This window comes from Nicotiana tomentosiformis, chromosome 1 (genome assembly GCF_000390325.3).
Source record: "Nicotiana tomentosiformis chromosome 1, ASM39032v3, whole genome shotgun sequence".
Classification (NCBI taxonomy): domain Eukaryota; kingdom Viridiplantae; phylum Streptophyta; class Magnoliopsida; order Solanales; family Solanaceae; genus Nicotiana; species Nicotiana tomentosiformis.
In genome coordinates, this window is record NC_090812.1 from 100,728,006 (window position 1) to 100,748,541 (window position 20,536).

Below are 20,536 nucleotides of genomic sequence, written 5' to 3' on the forward strand. Positions count from 1 at the left end.
AAGCCCGTCATACAGAAAATCACGTCAGAAAACTTGCAATGACACAGTTTCAGTAGCATTGCTCTTTACATGCTTTACATATGAAATCGAGGTACTTCCTGCTGCAAAAGAAAATTTTAGATACAAGTAGTCTCAGTAAATGTCTCTTATTTAAATATATACGACTTTACAAGCTATTACCTCTTAGAAGAAAATCTAATATTCTCTGCTGCCTTACTAAAATCTATTATGAAGGAATAAAGGGGCCTTATGATGCATGACTTCAAGTAGAAAAAGCTCTATGTCCAGGAAAAAGGGAATTTAAATTTCAGCTAGTTTCTGTGCTTCAAACAGCAAACAGCTGTGAGACTTCATCTCATATGCAACTAATCCATCTTCAACTGGCGTCCCCTTCTCAGCAAAAAATTCTGGAAATGGGAGGGCAGTGTCAACGAGACGATGCCATACCATATCTGTTGGAGGTGGTGGAAGGATAACACTCTCAGATTCTCCTGCACTATTGAAGGCGACAAACAAGTCACCTCCGTTATCAGAGACTGATGTCTGGCTGTCTTCAGCATCGGCCTTCAAAGTCATAGCCAAAAATCTGCTAGACGGGTCATCCCATTTTGGAGGAGATTGGTCACTCCCATGCCACTGGATATTTTCTTCCTTCAAGAAGGTTCTCTTTTGAAGAAGATCACTTCTTCTCATTCTTAAACTAGTCAAGAATGAAATGAACTGGGTAGTCTGAATTCCAAAACCAGTTTTTAAAGTACTCCAATCAAAAGATTTTCGAGCACCATGTACAGGGGAGCCCCGTGATGACTGACCACACTCATCTCCCATGTTAAGTACTGGTACACCTAGAGAAATGAACAATATGAACAGAAAATTACGAACTTGCTTAAGTCGCGTCTCTAGGACAATATTATTAGTCGTGGGGCCTTCTTCTCCACAGTTCCAACTTAATTCTGAAGCTACTTCACTACTACTGAAGCTAACCAAGTCAACAAGAGTAAGTCCGAAATTTCTGGCAATATAATTGAAAGAGAATGCTGGTCCTCGTCCACCTGAGAAGATATCCCCACTTCCACAAAGCCGTGTAGCTAGACTGCTTAGAAGACCCTTACCTCTCAAGAAGTCTCGAATGTCATCACAAAATCTCGTATTTATCTCTGCCCATTTCCTCCAGTGGGGGAATAATATTTCCTTCGAATCATTGGCTAGTGCATCCCAATAATCTGCAATAATCTTGACTTTCGAAAGTATAGGATCAAAGGCAATAGCCTCAACTAATGGAGGACGAGATTGAATTTCCCCATGGAACCCTTTCAACAAGGAAGAAGCATTTATGAAAACAAAACCATCAATATGAAACTCAATCACCCAGTAGCGTAGACAGTCCAAAATCATTTGTTGGACAATGGGGTAATTGCAATTTAATGCATATTGAATGTTCAGATCACCACCTTTGATTGAATAGTAGGAAGAGTTATCAACATGCATCAAAGGTGCATCCTCTGCAGTGTGAGTGAAAACAACTTCAAGAAAAATCTCTATCCCATTAGCATGCAACTTCTTAACCATATCCTTCATAGATTTAATGACAGAAAGAGGATCGCCAGAACGTCCGTGCATATTTCCAGGTGAAAAGAAATGCGACGGAAAATAGGGTCCTTTCTGCTCCTCGAAAGGGAAAATTGGTTCCAGTAAGATTGCATTGACACCAAGATGCTTGAAATGGCTCCATTTTTCGGTAATGCCAGAGAAAGTTCCAGCAAGGTCATCAGGTAGCTTACTAGACCCGTCCTTTGTAAATTCAGTCACATTTAAGCGATAGATAATTAGTTTCTCCATATGTAAGCTAGGAGGGACATCAACGCTCCAATCATAGCCAGGTTCCTTGCATAGTTCTCCAAGATATTTTGGACGTAACTTAGACCCACCCTGACGAGGAATAACACTCCTTATGACCTTAGAATATGGGTCCAAAAGAACCAGCTCTTCCTTCCCAGAAGTAGCCACCTTGCATCTATAACCATAGGTCTTAATTGGCAAAGAACAATCTAAAGCAGCATGCCAAATATCACCTGATCGATTAACATAAGGATCTAAATCAATCTCTAAGGATGGCTTTTCAACTGATATGTCATCATACAAGCACAAAACTACACTTTTTGCACTGCGTGAGAAGAGAGCAAAATTCATGGTTCCATCTGGCTGACAGGAAAGACCCAATGGAGCAGGATGTCCTGAAGTGAGACCAACTGGTACAACAAAAGTCGTGTTCCTGTGGCTTCTGATTTCTGAGCTTTTCATGTCAGAAACTAGTTGTGACTTCATATAGAAGGAGATATAGAAGGGTGCCAAACTTGCTTCAAAATCCAGCTCAACTGTGACCTTATCTGAAGGTCCTTGCACAAATGGTGTTTCAATAGTACTACTTTTACCGTCTGCTCCATGTCTGTTTAGATCTAGAGGCATAAAGCATGACGCGTCAGACCTAAATAGGCCCCAAACCATAACCAGCTCAGCATGTGCATCTGAGAGCTCCGATGGCAAAACTTCTACAAGCACTTTGTACTTTCCGTTTGTCTTTTCCACTAAGACTTTCACTTGACCACCAATATCTGTCCTGAAAAGGTAAGTGGGAACCCTTTTTGCAGTTTGAATGAGCGAAATACCTGATGCTGATAGTGCTTTTAGTCGATGAGTTCTCTTAGAAACTTCTTGATCGATTTTTCGACTTCTGCCAGAGAAATTCATCTCTTCCAATTCCAGCTTCCTTAATCTGCATACTACTCTTTTTCCACGGTTAGCTGGAGGCGCAGGAACCAACTCGGTTGATTCACCAATGCCATAGCTCAATAAACGTGATTGCACAGCCAACTGTACTGTTGAAGTTGCCATTTTAAAAGTGCAGAACAAAATGTTACCACAGTCTCAGACATACAACCTGGTGAATCACATATTCTTAATCAAGTCCTGCAAAAACACCACAAACGTTATACATTAGCAAAAGAATTGAAAGAGGTGGTAGCCTTTCCAAGAATTTTTAGCAGGCAAAATGACTTCAGAGCAGGATACCGATAATGGAACAGCCTCCCGAAACTATAAGACTCACGAAAGATTTTTGTACTTAGTCATTTACGTGGTGCTTATAATTTTTGGAAAATTCCTAGGAAATGTTCTTTGAAAATGATATTTAGGAAAGATTTTCTGAAATTAATTTGTATATAGATGACTAACTATCAAAAAGTCAAAACATAAGTGATTGGATTTACCATTTTTCAAATTAGAAAATTATAGTTCGAAATGCTTTTACTTTGGGAAAGTATCAATCAGACCTCCAGGTATGTAAACACTACAACAATATTCCTAAGTCTACATCATTAGACTAATAATAAGTTCGTGACATAAACAATAAAAAAATAAGTAGTTTTATCAACAAGACAACATTGACAAAATGGCATTGCCGGAGAACGTGAAAACATCAGGAAAACATAAGAGGCACATGCAGTTGCAGCAACTCAGTACTTTCAACATGGAGCATAAATTTATTGTAGTAGTAGGAATGAACCCATAATTTTAACAATATAATGGGTTTAAAGATAAGAACCTTAAAGGTAGAATTGACAGAACTTAAGTCCTGGATCCGCCTCCGAAAAGCATATGATACTTAAAAGGAAAAATAACTTATAAATAAAGAGGATCAGATTAATAACATCTAAATGTTTATGGTTATTAAGGAAGCAAGTCTGGATTGGTTTTGGGTATGCTTTTCAGGAAATAATTTTCTTTTGTCAACTGTACATTTTCAATATTTTTCAGTTTAACAAAATCTTTTCAAAAGCTTTTTCGGGCCAAATGGAGATACTCAGAAATTTATTCTTACTGTTTAACCGCAAGTAAGCATCTACAATCACAATTTCAAGCTATTATTAAGTGGGGAGCAAAGAAGAACCTATATTACATATTGTGAGAATCACATTGAACAATGATAGTCGAGTTGAGGCTTTAGTTCAGCGCTAGGACCGAACAAAACACTAACATCAGATATACTCGTATACTTTAACAATGGTGTTTTTCCATTAAAAATTATTGCAATAAAGTGATATATTTAGTCTAAACAGAATGGAAAATAAGAAAAATGAAAAATATCTAGAGAGAGAGAAAGAGAAAACATACCATTTGATTCAATCAGATAAAGAGAAATTGAGGAATTTGGTGAAGAAAGATCAACTTAGCTGCAATAGCACAAACTCTGTAATTAAGAGTGGTCAAGATCGTACGGGTCCATTTATTTGTTTTTTAAGGAACGTGAATTTGGGCTAATGGGCCCCAATTCCTTGTTGATTCGTGAAATATCTCAATTCAAACTATATCTATACAAAATAATTTTATATTTATTTCTTAAAATATAACCTAACATGATAAATTAAACGAAATTTCCACACAAAAAAAAAATGTATGGGAGTCGTACTATCAAAAGTTAGTGCATTAACATGTAAAAAAATGATGATTCATCTTATGTTATACCTATTGACTTCAAATCCAAATCACCCAAATCAATCAAATGAGTCTTGTACATTACTTAACAAACTTAACATATTAAAGCAAAGGTAAGCAAAAGACTAGCGTCCTCGTATTATTTTTTCGTTCTCGATCTTCAATAACTAAGTTTGCACAAATACCGGCTTCGACCAGCCGAAGAATGATCGCTTAATTGAATGCTAAAACTTTAGTTCTTTAATTTAAAAAAGGAAAAAGAAAAATAGAGAGAGAAATCATATATATACACAGTGTGTATACGGTCGAAATAGATTTCGGCCTTGCTACGTTCGATCGAGTTCGAGTGTTAAGAAGTCGGAATGAGATTTTGGGAGTGAGCTTTGAGGTCGGTACTAACGAACCTCAAGCCCGAAGGTCGCTCGAGGAGGCGGCTCGATAATCCTATCGAGCCCGTGACCGAATCGATCCGCTAGGCACTGCTTCGAGGTCGGAAATGCGCGACGCCCATCTCGAAGGTCGAACTCAATCCAAGACCGAAGGGCCCGACCCGGTAACGAGTTCGAGCTAGTATCGAGCTCACAGACAAGAGCCGTTGCAACCACACCAAGAGAGAGAATCTTGGCGGGAATCAAGGAAGAGACAAGTCATCATGGGTCTTCACTTCTTATATTGATAGTTATCCCATTGTGCTTGTTTTACTTATTCATTATTTTTGCTTATTATTTTCGTTCTTACAGTCAACAATACACATATTTTTATTTCTCTACGCGATTTTATATCAAATTGTATCGTATGTCCTTAGAACCATCCACAAATCTAACGTTATCCGATTTTTTCGGTAAACAGCTTGGCGCCCACCGTGGGGCTAAGGGTAACAGTGATCGTTTGATATAAACCTAAAGTACACGCCAGTTTGCAACTTCAAATCAGCAATGGCTTCACCTATTGACCACGAAGTCGGCCTTCAAGATGAAACCAACAACTTGGCACCCGGGGCCGGAAGGCCACTCGATGAAGGCGCTGAGGCTCAAATCGAAGCACCAGAAATTCGAGCCGAAGTATCATTGGATGTCAATTCACAAATAGCTCTAGAGGCGAATCAGCGTTCCGAACCGGAAAGAAGCATTCAGGGCGGTACTCGATCCGTAGTTCGAGACACCCATAACGTGGAGGAGATCGGAGTCAGCTTACGGATAATCTTCGAGATGCTACAAGCCCAGCAAATAGCGATAGCTCAGTTGCAGTGCCAAACTCAGGTATAAAGCAGGCCGGGCCCAATCCGCTTCGAGAAGTCACCCACAGAACGGAACCAGTCATAGAGAAGCCAAATGAGCAAGAATCGGGGACTACTCCCGAAATTACTAAATTGCTCGAGGAACTCACAAAACGAGTCGAAGTCAACGATAAAAAAGTAGAAATATAATTCCAGGGTCGACCAGATCCCGGGGGCTCCACCAATGATAAAAGGGCTAGATTCGAAAAAATTCATTCAAAAGCCTTTTCCCTCAAGTGCAGCCCCAAAACCAATCCCCAAAAATTTCGTATGCCCGAAATACCCAAATATAACGGAACGACCGACCCCAACGAGCACGTCACTTCTTACACGTGTGCCATCAAGGGCAATGATTTGTAAGATGATGAGATCGAATCTGTATTATTAAAAAAATTCGGTGAAACCCTGTCAAAAGAGGCAATGATATGGTATCATAATTTACCATCTAACTCCATTGATTCTTTTGCTATGCTTGCAGATTGCTTCGTAAAAGCTCATGTCGGAGCCATAAAGGTCGAAACCAGAAAGTCGGACCTGTTCAAGGTAATGCAAAAGGATAACGAGATGCTAAGGGAGTTCGTAGCTCGTTTTCAAATGGAATGAATGGATCTGCCACCAGTCAGAGACGATTGGGTTGTTCAAGCTTTCACTCAAGGTCTAAATGAGCGGAGCTCAAGGGCTTCGCGGTGGCTGAAGCAAAATCTGATGGAGTACCCAGCTATTACTTGGACCAATGTGCACAATCGATATCAATCCAAAATAAGAGTCGAAGATGACCAGTTGGCTTCTAGGACCATTACGAAAAATCAAAAGTCGACCAGAGATCGATACTAGCCATATAGCGGAAACGATACTACTGCTGAGTATCCGATGCTTCTTTAAAATCAACCTCGTACACAGGGGGGCTTTATCATTGAACGCATGTGTGATGATTATCAAGTTCGGTGCAAAGGAAGTTACTTCGTTATTTCATGACAAACAGTGTCTCAACGGGAAACATTGTAAGGGCCAAACGGTTAAATCGAACCATGCTTATATAGTTTACCCGAGCCCTGACGCAAAACATGAACCCATGTGTAATGACCTGCAAAGAAAGCTCTCTTCTTTACCGATATTCTATGTTCAAGATTTATTATGCAAACAGGATCGAGTCCGAATCATTCGCTCGACTGCCAAGCCTACGGGCTACCTTTATTTCGAGTTAGAGCAATCACTCACTCGACCATTAAGCCTACGGGCTACTTTGACTATTACGCCTACGGGCTACATTGCATCGAGTTCGAATCATTCACTCGATTGCCAAGCCTACGGGCTACCTTTATTTCGAGTTCGAGAAATCACTCACTCAACCATTAAGCCTACGGGCTACTTTGACTATTACGCCTACGGGCTACATTGCATCGAGTTCGAATCATTCGCTAGACTGCCAAGCCTACGGGCTACCATTATTTCGAGTTCGAGCAATCACTCGCTCGACCATTAAGCCTACGAGCTACTTTGACTATTATGCCTATGGGCTACATTGCATCGAGTTCGAATCATTCACTCGATTGCCAAGCCTACGGGATACCTTTATTTCAAGTTCGAATCATTCACTCGACTGCTAAGCCTACGGGCTATCTTTATTTCGAGTTCGAACAATCACTCACTCGACCATTAAGCCTACGGGGTACTTTGATTATTACATCTACGGGCTACATTGCATCGAGTTCGAATCATTCGCTCGACTGCCAAGCCTACGGGCTACCATTATTTCGAGTTCGAGCTATCACTCGCTCGACCATTAAGCCTACAGGCTACTTTGACTATTACGCCTACGGGCTATATTGCATTGAGTTCGAATCATTCACTCGATTGCCAAGCCTACGGGCTACCTTTATTTCGAGTTCGAGCAATCACTCACTCAACCATTAAGCCTACGGGCTACTTTGACTATTATGCCTACGGGCTATATTGCATCGAGTTCAAATCATTCACTCGATTGCCAAGCCTACGGGCTACCTTTATTTTTAGTTCGAGCAATCACTCACTCGACCATTAAGCCTACGGGCTACTTTGACTATTACGCCTACGGGCTACATTGCATCGAGTTTGAATCATTCACTCGATTGCCAAGCCTACGGGCTACCTTTATTTCGAGTTCGAGCAATCACTCACTCGACCATTAAGCCTACGGGCTACTTTGACTATTACTCCTACGAGATACATTGCATCGAGTTCAAATCATTCGCTCGACTGCCAAGCCTACGGGCTACCTTTATTTCGAGTTCGAGCAATCACTCGCTCGACCATTAAGCCTACGGGCTACTTTGACTATTACGCCTGCGGGCTACATTGCATCAAGTTCGAATCATTCACTCGACTGCTAAGCCTACGGGCTACCTTTATTTCGAGTTCGAGCCATCACTCGCTCGACTATTACGCCTACGGGCTACTTTGACTATTACGCCTGCGGGCTACATTGCATCAAGTTTGAATCATTCACTCGACTGCTAAGCCTATGGGCTACCTTTATTTCGAGTTCGAGCCATCACTCGCTCGACTATTACGCCTACGGGCTGCCTTAGTTCAAGCAAAACTACTCATTTCTTCGAATTAAAACAAACACTTGACTATTTAAGCTGAAGGACGCTCGAACCCGATAAAACAAAGGGGACTACCCACGAGGCCCGAAGGCAACATAGATTTAAATTCAAACTGTTTATTTAGTTTGAAAGGCCATTTCTCTTCAAAAAAAAAAAAGAAGAAAGATTTGTATTTACAAAATTTTTGTACAGAAGCGGCGAAAACGCCATCAGAAGTTATCCGATTCAAAGCATGTTGGGCCTCGTTGAAAAGACAGGAAGCCGCTCTGCATTCATCACTGATTGATCTTCTCCGGTCACCAAGGACCGAAGGTAACTGGCAATTCCCACCGGGGAAGAGAAAATTCGGGTATCCTCAATGAAGTCGGGGACTATAAAGACGCATAAGATGATCGAGCATTACATACGTCATGGTCGGGATCGATAAAAATATTTGTGTATATCTGATCGAGCTGCTGGAAAATCATATCATTTCTCGCCACATCCTTTTTCGAGAAACGAGGGGACTATCTGTATACGGTCGAAATAGATTTCGGCATTTCTACGTTCGATCGAGTTCGAGTGTTAAGAAGTCGGAATGAGATTTTGGGAGTGAGCTTTGAGGTCGGTACTAACGAACCTCGAGCCCGAAAGTCGCTCGAGGAGGCGGCTCGATAATCCTATCGAGCCCGTGACCGAATCGATCCGCTAGGCACTGCTTCGAGGTCGGAAATGCGCGATGCCCATCTCGAAGGTCGAACTCGATCCAAGACCGAAGGGCCCGACCCGGTAACGAGTTCGAGCTAGTATCGAGCTCACAGACAAGAATCGTTGCAACCACACCAAGAGAGAGAATCTTGTCGGGAATCAAGGAAGAGACAAGTCATCATGGGTCTTCCACTACATATTTTACTTTATTGTATTTTGGTAATGACCCTGTTCTATAAAAGGGAAATCCTTGTAAGCTGGGGGGGGGTGAGGAGGAAGAAAAAGATCATTTCTTATATTGATAGTTATCCCCTTGTGCTTGTTTTACTTATTCATTCTTTTTGCTTATTATTTTCGTTCTTACAGTCAATAATACACATATTTCCATTTCTCTACGCGATTTATATCAAATTGTATCGCATATCCTTAGAACCATCCACAAATCTAACGTTATCCGATTTTTCCGGTAAACATAGTGATATGTGAATTGTCCACTAGTATTTCACTATCCTTGTTAGCAGATATTACAATTCAGACTAATAGCCTGTTTGGCCAAACCGGAGAAATCAACTTATTTTAAGAAGTGCTTTTGAAAAAAGTACTTTCGAAGCTCTGAAAAACACTTTTGAGCAATAATTTGTGTTTGGCCAAGCTTTTTAGAAAGTGTTTTTAAGTATCAAATTCCGAATAAGTAAATAAATAATTTTAAAAATTTATTATTATAATCAATAATTAAATCTTATCATTTTATTCAAGTAAAATATGAAAATAAAATTTAAAAGTACTTAATTCTTTTAATATAAGTTAAATATATTAAAAATCATTCAACAAATATAAAAACATTCACCCCTAAAGTCACTATATATTAGAAATCTATCCTAAAAATAATAAGAAATATTTATAAATTAATATCCTAAGTATTAGGTTTAACGGTTATTTTGGTATATACTATATTTTGTTAAGGGTACTTTTAATAAGAAAAAAAAGTCAAAACTGCTTCTGCTTCTCCTTTTGGGAAGAAACTACTTTTTTCTGCTTCTCAGAAACTGTTTCTGCTTCTTTCCAAAATCACTTTTTCCCCCCAAAAAAGCTTGGCCAAACACCTCAAGTTAGGAAAAAAAAGTGATTTTGAGGAAAAAAAAACACTTTTGACCTCTTGAGAAGCTTGGTCAAACAGACTATAAATTATTTTGGACCATATCAGTCCACTGATAAGTTTTATAAGTTGATTAAAACCATAAACCAACGTTAAAAGTTCATCAATCTTCCAAGTGAATCACTATGATTGCTAAAAACTCCTGAATAATAAAAACAAAATATATCATCAAGCATAGAACGTTGAAGTAAAACAGTAACCAAAAGTGAGGGTTGATACAATGAGAATAAAAGTAGATAAATTTTCAGTTGTCGCTCACTGAGTGAAAAATAAATTTTATTTTTGTCGTGTTTGGGACCCCTCTTTGAGTCTCACGTGCCAAAATTAGTTCCAGAAATGGAATGATTTTTCTTAGGGATGAAAAAATGACTTTAGATAATCTTAGAAACAACATATTTACTCATTGAATGGTCCAAATTGGCCTCTATTTGCCATTTATCACTGATAATGTGATTGAGGGATGAGAATGTTCAGCCTAATGAAAACATGCATGTTGATTGTTGAGATATTAGAGGGATGAACTGAATTACCATTATGGTTAAACACTCTTTCTTTTAGCCTTTGAATTCTGCACAAAACCAGATCCAAACTTCACATAGTATGAACAAGTTAAAGAATTCTTTCTCCTATAGTGAGCATTTACAATATCATCATCATCATCATCATCATTTATGCGCGTATGAGTTCTGCATTCAGTACATTCTGATTGAGTTACATTCTCATGCAGAAATCCCAACTCAAGCTATAATGGGAAACAAAATAAAGAATAACCAATTTCTGAGGTTCTTTCTATCTGTTTTGGGTGACAAAACTGACTATACAACCCGTGTCTCAGACGCCCTCTTCAGACTGAGTCTTACTACCCCTACATCTCTTGGTTGGAACAAGTGGATTATTCTCCTCATCGTCAAGTGCTGTCGGTCTCTCAAACTCTACACCTTTAAAAACTGGGTGTACATAAGCATCCTTGAGATATGCTTTTAAATTAAGGTTTGGTTCTGTCGCCCGTTCTAGTGTATCCTTCACCATTGCATCCTGCAGCAATCACTTAACAATCTTAGCCTGAGTTGACAAACATGGTAATAGCATTCCTAAGAAGATATAAAATGTATGTGTAAAGACTGGAAGTATAATAGACAAAGAATTTTTCTAGAATGCAACGATTGACTTTGCTTATAATGTGCTGCAGTAGGTAATGAACACTAACCTGCAAGGGGAATTTGACAAATGCTGACTCAAATCGGCCCTTGCAAAATATATGGAACCAAATTGTCAGAATTGGAAGTGCAATCAGTATTACATTTGATCTGGCAACATTTTTGGTGCTCAACAGTCCAAGCAATAGAAGCTGGGATATAACCAAACCTACAATTATACGACGATGCACATCTGGCCAGAATGATGCGCCGCTCTCATACTTCTGATCATACACATTGATGATCTACAGGAAAGAACAAATTTCAGTATCTGACCATTTGATGGATCTAGGGAGGAGAAACAGTAATGGTAAATGTTGCAGTTCAAGGCCGTTGATACAAATGCAAGTTATCTTTGTGCAGTAATTAGCTGAGTTTGTTAATCAAATAATGTGTTATTAGAAATGGCTAAGTAAAGGGATGTTATCTCTTTGACTGAAGAAAGAGTTGTTACTAGAAATATAAAGCAAGAACAAGTGTAAAAACCCAACAAAGCAAACAGGTTCAGGAGAAGGGTCAATTCTTCAGATATTACATATGAACGTTATTGCACACTGAAAAGTACAAACTACATATGCTATATTTGCTTCATTGGCAATCCACATACCGAAATGTAACTCTTGGAGAACACTAGATGTTTTTAGGTTCCATTGCTTTTAAGCATTTATCATGTATCTCGTCTTTCCACCTTCTCAACAAGATATCTAAACATCTGTTGCATAAGCAATACCTGATGGCGGAAAACCATATAAGCGAATGCGAAGAAGACGATGATGAAAGGCAGGAGTATGGGTGTGACCACTGAGTACACAAGGCCTAGTAGGAAGTACAGTTGTATGCGAGGTTCTGATACAGAGAAATTCAACGAACCAGGATCTGTAGCCTGCTCTCTATCCTGGTCTGTCTTTACCAGAAACGTATTCTTAAGATGAAACATAACTAATGGAACCAATCTAAGAATCTCTGCAGCAATTCCAGCCCAACCATCAACCATTATGTAGGTAATGAAGAAAGTAGCCTTCAACGGAATAGCTACACCAACTGTTTTTGGAATTCTGAACGAAAAGGAACAGGTTAAACAAGCTGTGTATATGATCAAGACAGAAAATACATAACCACTAAACCAAGGGATCCTTTCATATCAAATACAGAGAAGTTATGTAATACTAAGGAATTTCCTGTAAACACATTCAGACTCCTTTCACAATAATCTAAAGTGTCGCTTAAATAATCCAAAATCTTGATGCTTCACACTTCAGCACACAAAGAATTCCTATAATAGATCGGTCAATGCAATGGCATCTTCAGTTACAGCTTTCGCTGAACATCGTATAATGAAAACTATTGCTGCACTTTGAGGGAAATATTGTTCAAAGAGCACTGCTAAAGAATTAAAATGTTTCAGGTCACAAGCAGGATTCAGCTATCAAGTTGTAAGGAACATTCCACAGATACAATTCTAGATAACAGTGAGCTCCTAATGCCAAGAGGTTGATTTTTATCATTCCAGTCTCTGAACCAAGAAAAAGTAAACAATCGTAGGAGGTAACATGTTTGTCACCAAATAATGTGAATGTAATCTTCTTTCCTCTTTCTTATGTTATTTTTTTTTATATCAAAACAAAAAGATTGGTTCTTTCTAGCACCCCAAGAAAAAGATCCGTGAACATGTCATGTCTCCCATTTAGACGAGCAGTAGGAACTCACTCTGATGGAGGCTCTTCCACAAATCTCTGAAGCTGCTCAAATGCTGCTCCAGTGATGATACTTCCCAAGAACACGTTGACAAGGATAAAAAAATAATATTTAGTTGCTGATCTTCTGTCCAAAGATGAAAGTGATGTATAGCCTTCTATTTTTGACATGGCCATTAGAATCATAGGAAGAAGAATCAGAAAAATCTTCAGTATAATCCCAGGAAGAACACCTTGGATAAAAGATTTGACAACTTCCCTGTAACAGGAATTCCAGAAGTAAGAACCTCAAAAATTGAAGTGCAAATATTGAAGTTTGATGCTTAATTTTGTGGGTTTCTTTGTCTTTCTAGATAAGTAAGCTAAATTGATGGCTTTTAACCTTCCCCATGAAAAGATTTTGCAAGGGCATTGGAAATAGTATAAAAATATACACATAGACCTCTATCCGGTACTCTGAACGCTTATATGGAATGGGTAGAAATATTCTTATGGTATAATCACCCATCACTACAACAGAATTTCGAAGTGATCTTTTTTTTTTTTCCCCTCTCTCTTTGTCGCATAAATACTAGCACCCGTTTTACTAACAACGTAAGAAGATCACTTCCTTTTTTTTATAAGTAAAAAATCACAAAGTAAGAAGATCACTTACATCTGTATCAATGGCCTCAAAACGGGAAGTTTATTCTCAATACCATCAATGCTTGCCAAAGACTGAACGAATGCAATAGGGATCATAAAAAAGAATGTAAGAAAGAAGAAAGCCACAGCCATTAGCAGTTTGCGGACATTGAGTTCAACAAATGGTATTGATAGATTATCCCAATAGACATCACGTGGTTCAGGAGCCCATTGTGTCAACCAAATGGTTGGGTTACTTGATTGTTGTGTTTGAGCACAGACAGCCGCTCCCCAACGAGATTTAAATGAAACAAATGCTGCAGGAACTATTGCCTTGGGATCACTCATAACTTTTTCTCTTTCTAAAGCTTCCTACATCAAAGAGTAAGTCTGTCAGAGTAAGTCTATTACCATATTGCAGCAGGCAATCGAAATAAATTATTTATTGCTATAACTATTAAATCAAGACTTCTCCATTTGCAAAATTTATCTTGTCTCACTAATTGGTTTCCCATAAAGTGAAGTTTTAGGTGTAAAAGGATTGGAATCTCGACTAGTAAAGCAAAGACAGGAACCATATGTATCATTCAACATAAATCAACACAAATTGATCTAAAATCACCTTATACAAGCTAGCATGCAATTAGGTTCAGCCACTAAAATTATCAGTACTACCACAGGTTATGTCACGTTTTACGTGACTCTTAATCCGAAAATCATCATATTTGACAAGAGACACCAAAAGAAGCTGAAAATATTTTCTCACATGCTAGCTAAAATCAAACATTAGTGAGAATAAACATTTTGGCAAAATTCATGCAAGGGTTGGCCAGGGAAAAGCTCCTGGTTTATTTTGGATTCCCTGAACGCAGATTAAATTTCCCAACGTACTACGTTAATATAACTATTCACTGCACATATAGATGCATCTTCTTTGCTCTATATTTAAAAGAGCTAATTGAAAGTCGTGATTTCTTCAAGATGGTGCTTAAAATATGGAAAGATCTGAGAGGTCACATTTTTATGCATGAGCATGTACTCCCATTAAATCTTAGGATTTGCTGATAGTTTGTATGTCCTGTTAAATAGTCCTCTATGGAACATTTCTCTCCAGATTTGATCAAGTATGCCATAAACACAGAGCACGTTACTTCTTTCTTAACAAACCTCCAGTGTTGACATCAGTTTGGTTTTCCAACATGTAGATCATTTGATGAGAAGAAAGAAGCGTGATTTGTTAAACATCAATGAGTTAAGCCAGTAACTTAGAATGAATAAATTGGGAAGTATAACCCAAACCATGATAAGCTTTTAAACAGTGGTGAATGACTTCATGTAGATGGAAGAACAGACAATACTCCAAGCAAAAGAAGTACTTATTCAGATGAATTCATCAAGAAGAAAGTGGAAAGATATACCATAGTCAGAGACACTTACTTCTTTACTTAACTTCTCAATTTCAGCGGTATAATAGTCAATGGCGTCCACAGTTTTCCCCCAAAGGCCCCAAAACCCTGTCTATACATGACTGAACATGAGATTCGTTATGTATGATTAACTCAATATATTTAACAAGAAAACCAAAGAGCAAATGATATTAAAATAATGCTTTGCTGTTCAAAAAAGCAACAAGGCAAAGAAAAAAGTACCTTCGTCTTTGGCTTAATCTTAGGGTTTCTCTCATACTTAGTTTGGTAGTATGTAAGCCAATTTTGATAGCTCTTCTTCTTTTCCACCAATTTAGCTAGATTATTTGCATTGTAAACAACCTACAAGTTGCATTAGTTTAAGGTTGATCAATTGCAGTAACTGCAAACCAGGACATGTAAGCATGAGAAATGGCTAAATCCCTAGTTCTTACTAGGCTAGATAAAACATATCATAACTATGTTATCTAAAGAAGTGAAGAGACATGATATTAAATAACATCATATTAACTATCGTTTCACATCAATTTATGAAATGCATCATATTAACATTCAAAAGGATAGAAACCTGGTGTGTTAGATAATGATCTGGATGATTCACGCAAAAGAAATGTTCAACATGCTCGCTCACTGATTCATCTGGATCTGGAGGGACATTTCTCACAAGGACCTATAGGAGGAAAAATGCTGGTAAAGTAACCAAAGGGTGTACCACAGTCTAAACATTTCAATGAATTATGTCATGCACCTACAGTAAACTGATCAGGCCGACGATTTTCAGAGGCAAGAAACTGCAGCCTCATGGTTGATATTATATGATATTCTTTGTATAGTATATAGCAGGTCCAAAACGTGACTGCATAAGCCATTACCAGGTGTGCCCAAAACCTGATAAAAAAAGAATAAATGGAAGGTTTATGTAGTTAGTAACAAGTCTTCAACAGCATAGGTGTATCCTTATAGAAACCACTAGATAAAGGAAGCTGCAATCGCTAAGCCTGAGGTGCTATTTTGTACATTACTCTTTTATGTAATAGAAGTGAAGAATACAGGAAAGTCTGTCAATTTTGTGCCAAAAAATCTGAGCATGAATATATGTTCATTAACAGTTATTGCAGAACATACAGATGTGCATGAATATCTTGTTGATACCTTGATAATAGAATATTATTTAAAATATAATTATGACTTGTGATGTGAAACTTCTATACCAAATTAATTATCAATTATGAACATTTTTAGACCAAGAAAGCTACCAAGACAGCATGGCAAAACTAAATCCTCACCTCTGTGATCCAGAAGGCACATTGGATATCGAAAGTTTATCGATACCGCTGAATGTTAGATCCTCAATTTGCTCTAAATGTTTCCCAGTCCAATTGACAGGCACTAAAACCCCAAATGAAAATAGTGCTATAGGAACAAAGATTTTCAATCTGCATTAATAATTCTGGAGTTAGTTCTGATACACGGAAACCACCAATAACGTAAACCAACTCTTTTGCCACTTATCCTTTAAAAGTTCCTAGTTAAAACGACTGAAGCATAACTGAAAGCACTGTGTTATCAATAAAAACTATAGCCTTCTAATGAAATGGACAAGGAATATTCTAAATGTTGTGAACTCACCCAAGAAGGTATATCCGTATATAGACAGCAGAATCAAGACCAGCATGATCGATAAGCTCTGGTTCTGGCATTCTTAGAGCTGCAGGCATCCAATTCAGGAACCTTATGTATGTTCTGCAATCCAAGTTGACAAATTTCCTCACAAATGCTCCGGAACTTCTTGGGCTTGCTCGTATTCCCTTCAGATACCATTTTGAGAAGTACACTCTGTCATTGAATGGCTGGAGTCGTAGAATAGCAAAGGCCACAAGAAATGCAAATGCAGATAGAAGATTGAGCACAGCTGACAGAAGAATATCATCACTGCTAGCCATGTTTCCTTCAGAATGTTACTTGTAACCTGTTATTACCAGGGAAGACAGGTATGTATAAGAGTGACAACTTTGCCAATTATGGTATTTCTCATAATGAAGACAAATACTACTCATAATCAAGTTTAACAAATATGCCATCAGTCCAGTTAGCAGTCAGCAGAGGTAGAGGCGGATGCAGCCTTATTCACTGGGTTCAACTGAACCAGTAATTTTAACGCGGAATATAAACATATGTGAAAAATTAGTAAAATTTCAACAAATATCAAATTTTGGACTCATAGTCTCAATAGTCAGCACCTTTTGCTTTATTATCAAGGCAACCAGAAGAACTAGAACCTATAGGCACTCCTTTTTCCCAGCCGCAATGATTGCGCACTTTCGAGGTCTGTCAATCACCTTTTGACTCTATCAGGCCGTACTCTATCAGCCTGTACAAGTGCAACGCCAATATCTACAAATTAAATACCAAAATATGCATACTTTACCTCAAACCTAATTGAAGAAGCATCAAAGTTATAATTTATAGACTTACGCAGAACAGTATGCTACGAGACATGTAGAGCGTTTTTGTAAAACCCCTCATAACCGAAAAAAAATAATCACAAAATAAACTTATTGGGTCACATGGGGATGGCAGACAGGGCGGAGCTAGTGTACGGGCTTACAACTTCAGTAGAACCTAGTAACTTTGGCTCAAATCAAGTATTTGTGTTAAGAAGTTCACTTAATATGTATACATAATTTATTCAGAACCTAGTAAGCCGTCTTATCTAGAATTCAGAATAAATTCAAAATTGTAGCTCCGCCTTAGATGGCAAAGTCTTGAATATGACATTTGAGAGCATGATAATCATGTTTAAGCCATGAGTTAACAGGATGAAGACAATGGGAACATGAAACAGCTACGCCGTAGATGATGGACAACATACAATGTTATACAATATCTTGTTATACATTAATGGTCTTTTAAACAAATCAGGATCAAGAACAGAGGCCCATCAGTTTTTGTTTTTTATATTCTTTTTTTTTTCTTTCGAATTCAGAAATTGTTTTTTCCATGATCATGGCCTTGAAAAACAGCTTATATCTCTCCGATAATCAACAAAACACATGAAGAAACATGATTATACAAACTTGAGAAGATTAATGAACAAAGAATTGACATATGACAAACCTTAAAACGAGCCAAGTTTCTTGCTTTCCGTCCTCTCACAAGAACCCAAATGTATCGACAAGATTTTTTTTTTCTTCCCTTATGGCCAACCAAGCAAACAAAGGTATTTTCTTCAATAAGAATGAAGAGAATGAATATGTGAATGACAGAACAGAACCTCAACGTAATGTGGGTGAAGAAAAAGATTCAGTTAGGGTTTCTTAGAGAGGAAGATGACGATTTTGATGGAGGGGAAAATGTGCCCGAGCCTGAGGAGGGGGCGGCAACAAGCACGGGACCGGCCTTCTTTTGCTGTGTGTATATGCGTCTCACGACACTTTCACCAAAAAACGTTATATGCTGTTATTATTAACAGACCAGCTGCAGCATAACTTGAAATATGTTGCAATTACAAAACTACCCCTATGCGCTCTGACCTGTCTTCTTCTTCAATTTAATTTTGTACTCTCAATTCATATAAATGATAACTAGTTAACTACTATCCTATCACTAATCCAGTTCAAATCTCTTTGTAAAAGCTTCAGCGAAGAATTTAAATGGTCAAACACTCTTGTTAAATCAGAAGATAAAAAACAATAGAAGATTTAATCTAAATAGCAGCTAATCTATAATGTCTTAAACTTAAAATGACCGGCCGATCTATAATACATGTATAATTTATATACTATAATATATGTATAATTATATACAATCAATATATAATCTATGTATACAGACAAGAAAGACTAAACATTAAATCTGGCATGCTTTTTTTTGTAACAATCCTAAAAATAAAGAATTTTTTTTTTGTATTTGACATTTTCCTCACAGTCCATCTTATTAGTAGTGTATTAGCTTTTTAAAATATTTAATGAATGAAATATGAATATTATTTTAGATTTTAATATTAAATAACTTTGTTACCTTTTTATAACATAATCAAATTAAAAAAATTAATAACTTTTGATTTAGAACAACAAAATGAGATAGAGACGTAAAATTATAATAGGTATTTCGGTATAACAGTTAATCATTATAAAAGGCAACAAAAAGTCCTAATAAACGAATCTATTATAGAGAAGTTTGGTCATATAGTTACTATTCATCCAAAAGTAAAATTATAATTTAAAAATATAAATTAAATTATTAGTTATAACATGTTAAAATTAAGAGTGGAATTAAAGCCCATCAAATTGATTCCGACTGAAACGATTTTAAGTTTTTCTCATAGATGTTTAAGTTTTGATATCATTCTACAACATGATGAAGTAATTAAAATAAGTTTTTATATTTCATATAAATTATCAAAAAATAAGAAAACAAACACCTTTATTCGGAGTGATATTCGTTGGCGTGAAGGTTCGAGAAAACATTACTCCCTCCGATTCATAATAAGTGATTTTTTGGACTTTTTTTTATGGTTCAAAATAAGTAATTTTTTCGGATTTCAAGAATGAATTAATTATTTTTTTCCTATATTGTTCTTGAAGTAAATAGTATTGGAATATGTGTTAGGAGTATTTATGTGAACAAATAGTAAAAGTTATTATGATCAATTTTATTATTAATTAATATTAAAAAATAAATTTCTTAATTTGTGTAAAAATAACAAAAGAATCACTTATTGTGGATAGGAGGAGGGAGTAGATGTTAAAAAATAAATAAGCTGCATATTTGAGCTAATTCCACAAACGCCCCTTCGCTTTTACTGCGTGTCCAGTTTGTGTTTTGTATAGTGTTAGGATGATTCGCTGTCTTGGGCGGTTGCTGTTGGCTCCTGCGGTTGTTTGTCCGAGGTTATTCTTGTCTTCCAAATTTGACTTCTTGTTTGTCTCAAACTTTTTTCTTTTCAAATTCAAATGAGTAATGACTACGCTTCTTGTCGTTTGTGCACTTGCAAAGGAATTCTGATACCTGACATGTTGGTGTCGATTTATTATATCTATGCATATTATATGTCCGTGTTAAAAATATTATTTTACACAGACATATATAATTCTGTGACCATTGCAAAATTAACTCATGTATATTGTGTTTGAGGCAGACTTTAATTCTTGTCTCAAACTAATATTTAGCTTATATTATTTTTAAACAATATCAATCTATTATTTTTAACGTTAAACTATTTCTTTTCTATTGTTCAACGCTTTAAACCAATTCAGGCAAGCAGTTACAATGAGTAATTTCATTTTCAAATATGTGGGGACATCAAAAACAGCTACGGTTCCAATTTACGCGGGGAACCCGTCTTTTTCAATATATACGTGTGGGTAAACAATAAGATCATAATCTTGAACAAAACTA

General features: G+C 37.2%; 2 protein-coding genes across 3 annotated transcripts; both read right to left on the reverse strand.

Moving 5' to 3' along the window:
* Positions 1 to 10: 10 nt before the first annotated feature.
* On the reverse strand, positions 11 to 4,269 carry LOC104094287 (isoamylase 2, chloroplastic). The gene is made up of 2 exons (XM_009600194.4): positions 4,171 to 4,269; positions 11 to 2,967 (listed from the first exon to the last, which is right to left on the reverse strand). Exon 2 carries the CDS (start codon positions 2,890 to 2,892, stop codon positions 301 to 303), a length of 2,592 nt encoding a protein of 863 aa, XP_009598489.1. The 5' UTR covers positions 2,893 to 2,967; positions 4,171 to 4,269; the 3' UTR covers positions 11 to 300.
* Positions 4,270 to 10,727: 6,458 nt separating this feature from the next.
* Positions 10,728 to 18,577, reverse strand: LOC104116621 (CSC1-like protein At4g02900). 2 transcript variants are annotated; one of them, XM_009627512.4, is made up of 13 exons: positions 18,254 to 18,577; positions 17,377 to 17,507; positions 16,766 to 17,105; positions 16,423 to 16,572; positions 15,889 to 16,024; positions 15,705 to 15,806; positions 15,359 to 15,478; positions 15,147 to 15,227; positions 13,741 to 14,081; positions 13,099 to 13,344; positions 12,122 to 12,446; positions 11,403 to 11,636; positions 10,728 to 11,230 (listed from the first exon to the last, which is right to left on the reverse strand). In XM_009627512.4, the coding sequence occupies exons 3-13, from the start codon at positions 17,077 to 17,079 to the stop codon at positions 11,027 to 11,029; spliced, it is 2,253 nt and encodes a 750-aa protein (XP_009625807.1). In that variant the 5' UTR covers positions 17,080 to 17,105; positions 17,377 to 17,507; positions 18,254 to 18,577; the 3' UTR covers positions 10,728 to 11,026. The 2 variants fall into 2 exon arrangements, with proteins under 2 accessions (XP_009625807.1, XP_009625808.1); XM_009627513.4 differs by lacking the exon at positions 17,377 to 17,507.
* Between the last annotated feature and the right edge of the window lie 1,959 nt (positions 18,578 to 20,536).

What these genes read in the sequence shown, in the direction of transcription:
- LOC104094287 (XM_009600194.4), bottom strand. Translation starts at nt 2,892, where the DNA reads ATGGCAACTTCAACAGTACAGTTGGCTGTGCAATCACGTTTATTGAGC.
- LOC104116621 (XM_009627513.4), bottom strand. Translation starts at nt 17,079, where the DNA reads ATGGCTAGCAGTGATGATATTCTTCTGTCAGCTGTGCTCAATCTTCTA. An exon ending in TTGAGGCCATTGATACAGAT is followed by an intron (nt 13,345 to 13,740) that starts GTAAGTGATCTT and finishes TTCCTGTTACAG; the next exon opens with GGAAGTTGTCAAATCTTTTA. An exon ending in GTGGAAGAGCCTCCATCAGA is followed by an intron (nt 12,447 to 13,098) that starts GTGAGTTCCTAC and finishes CTTTTCGTTCAG; the next exon opens with AATTCCAAAAACAGTTGGTG.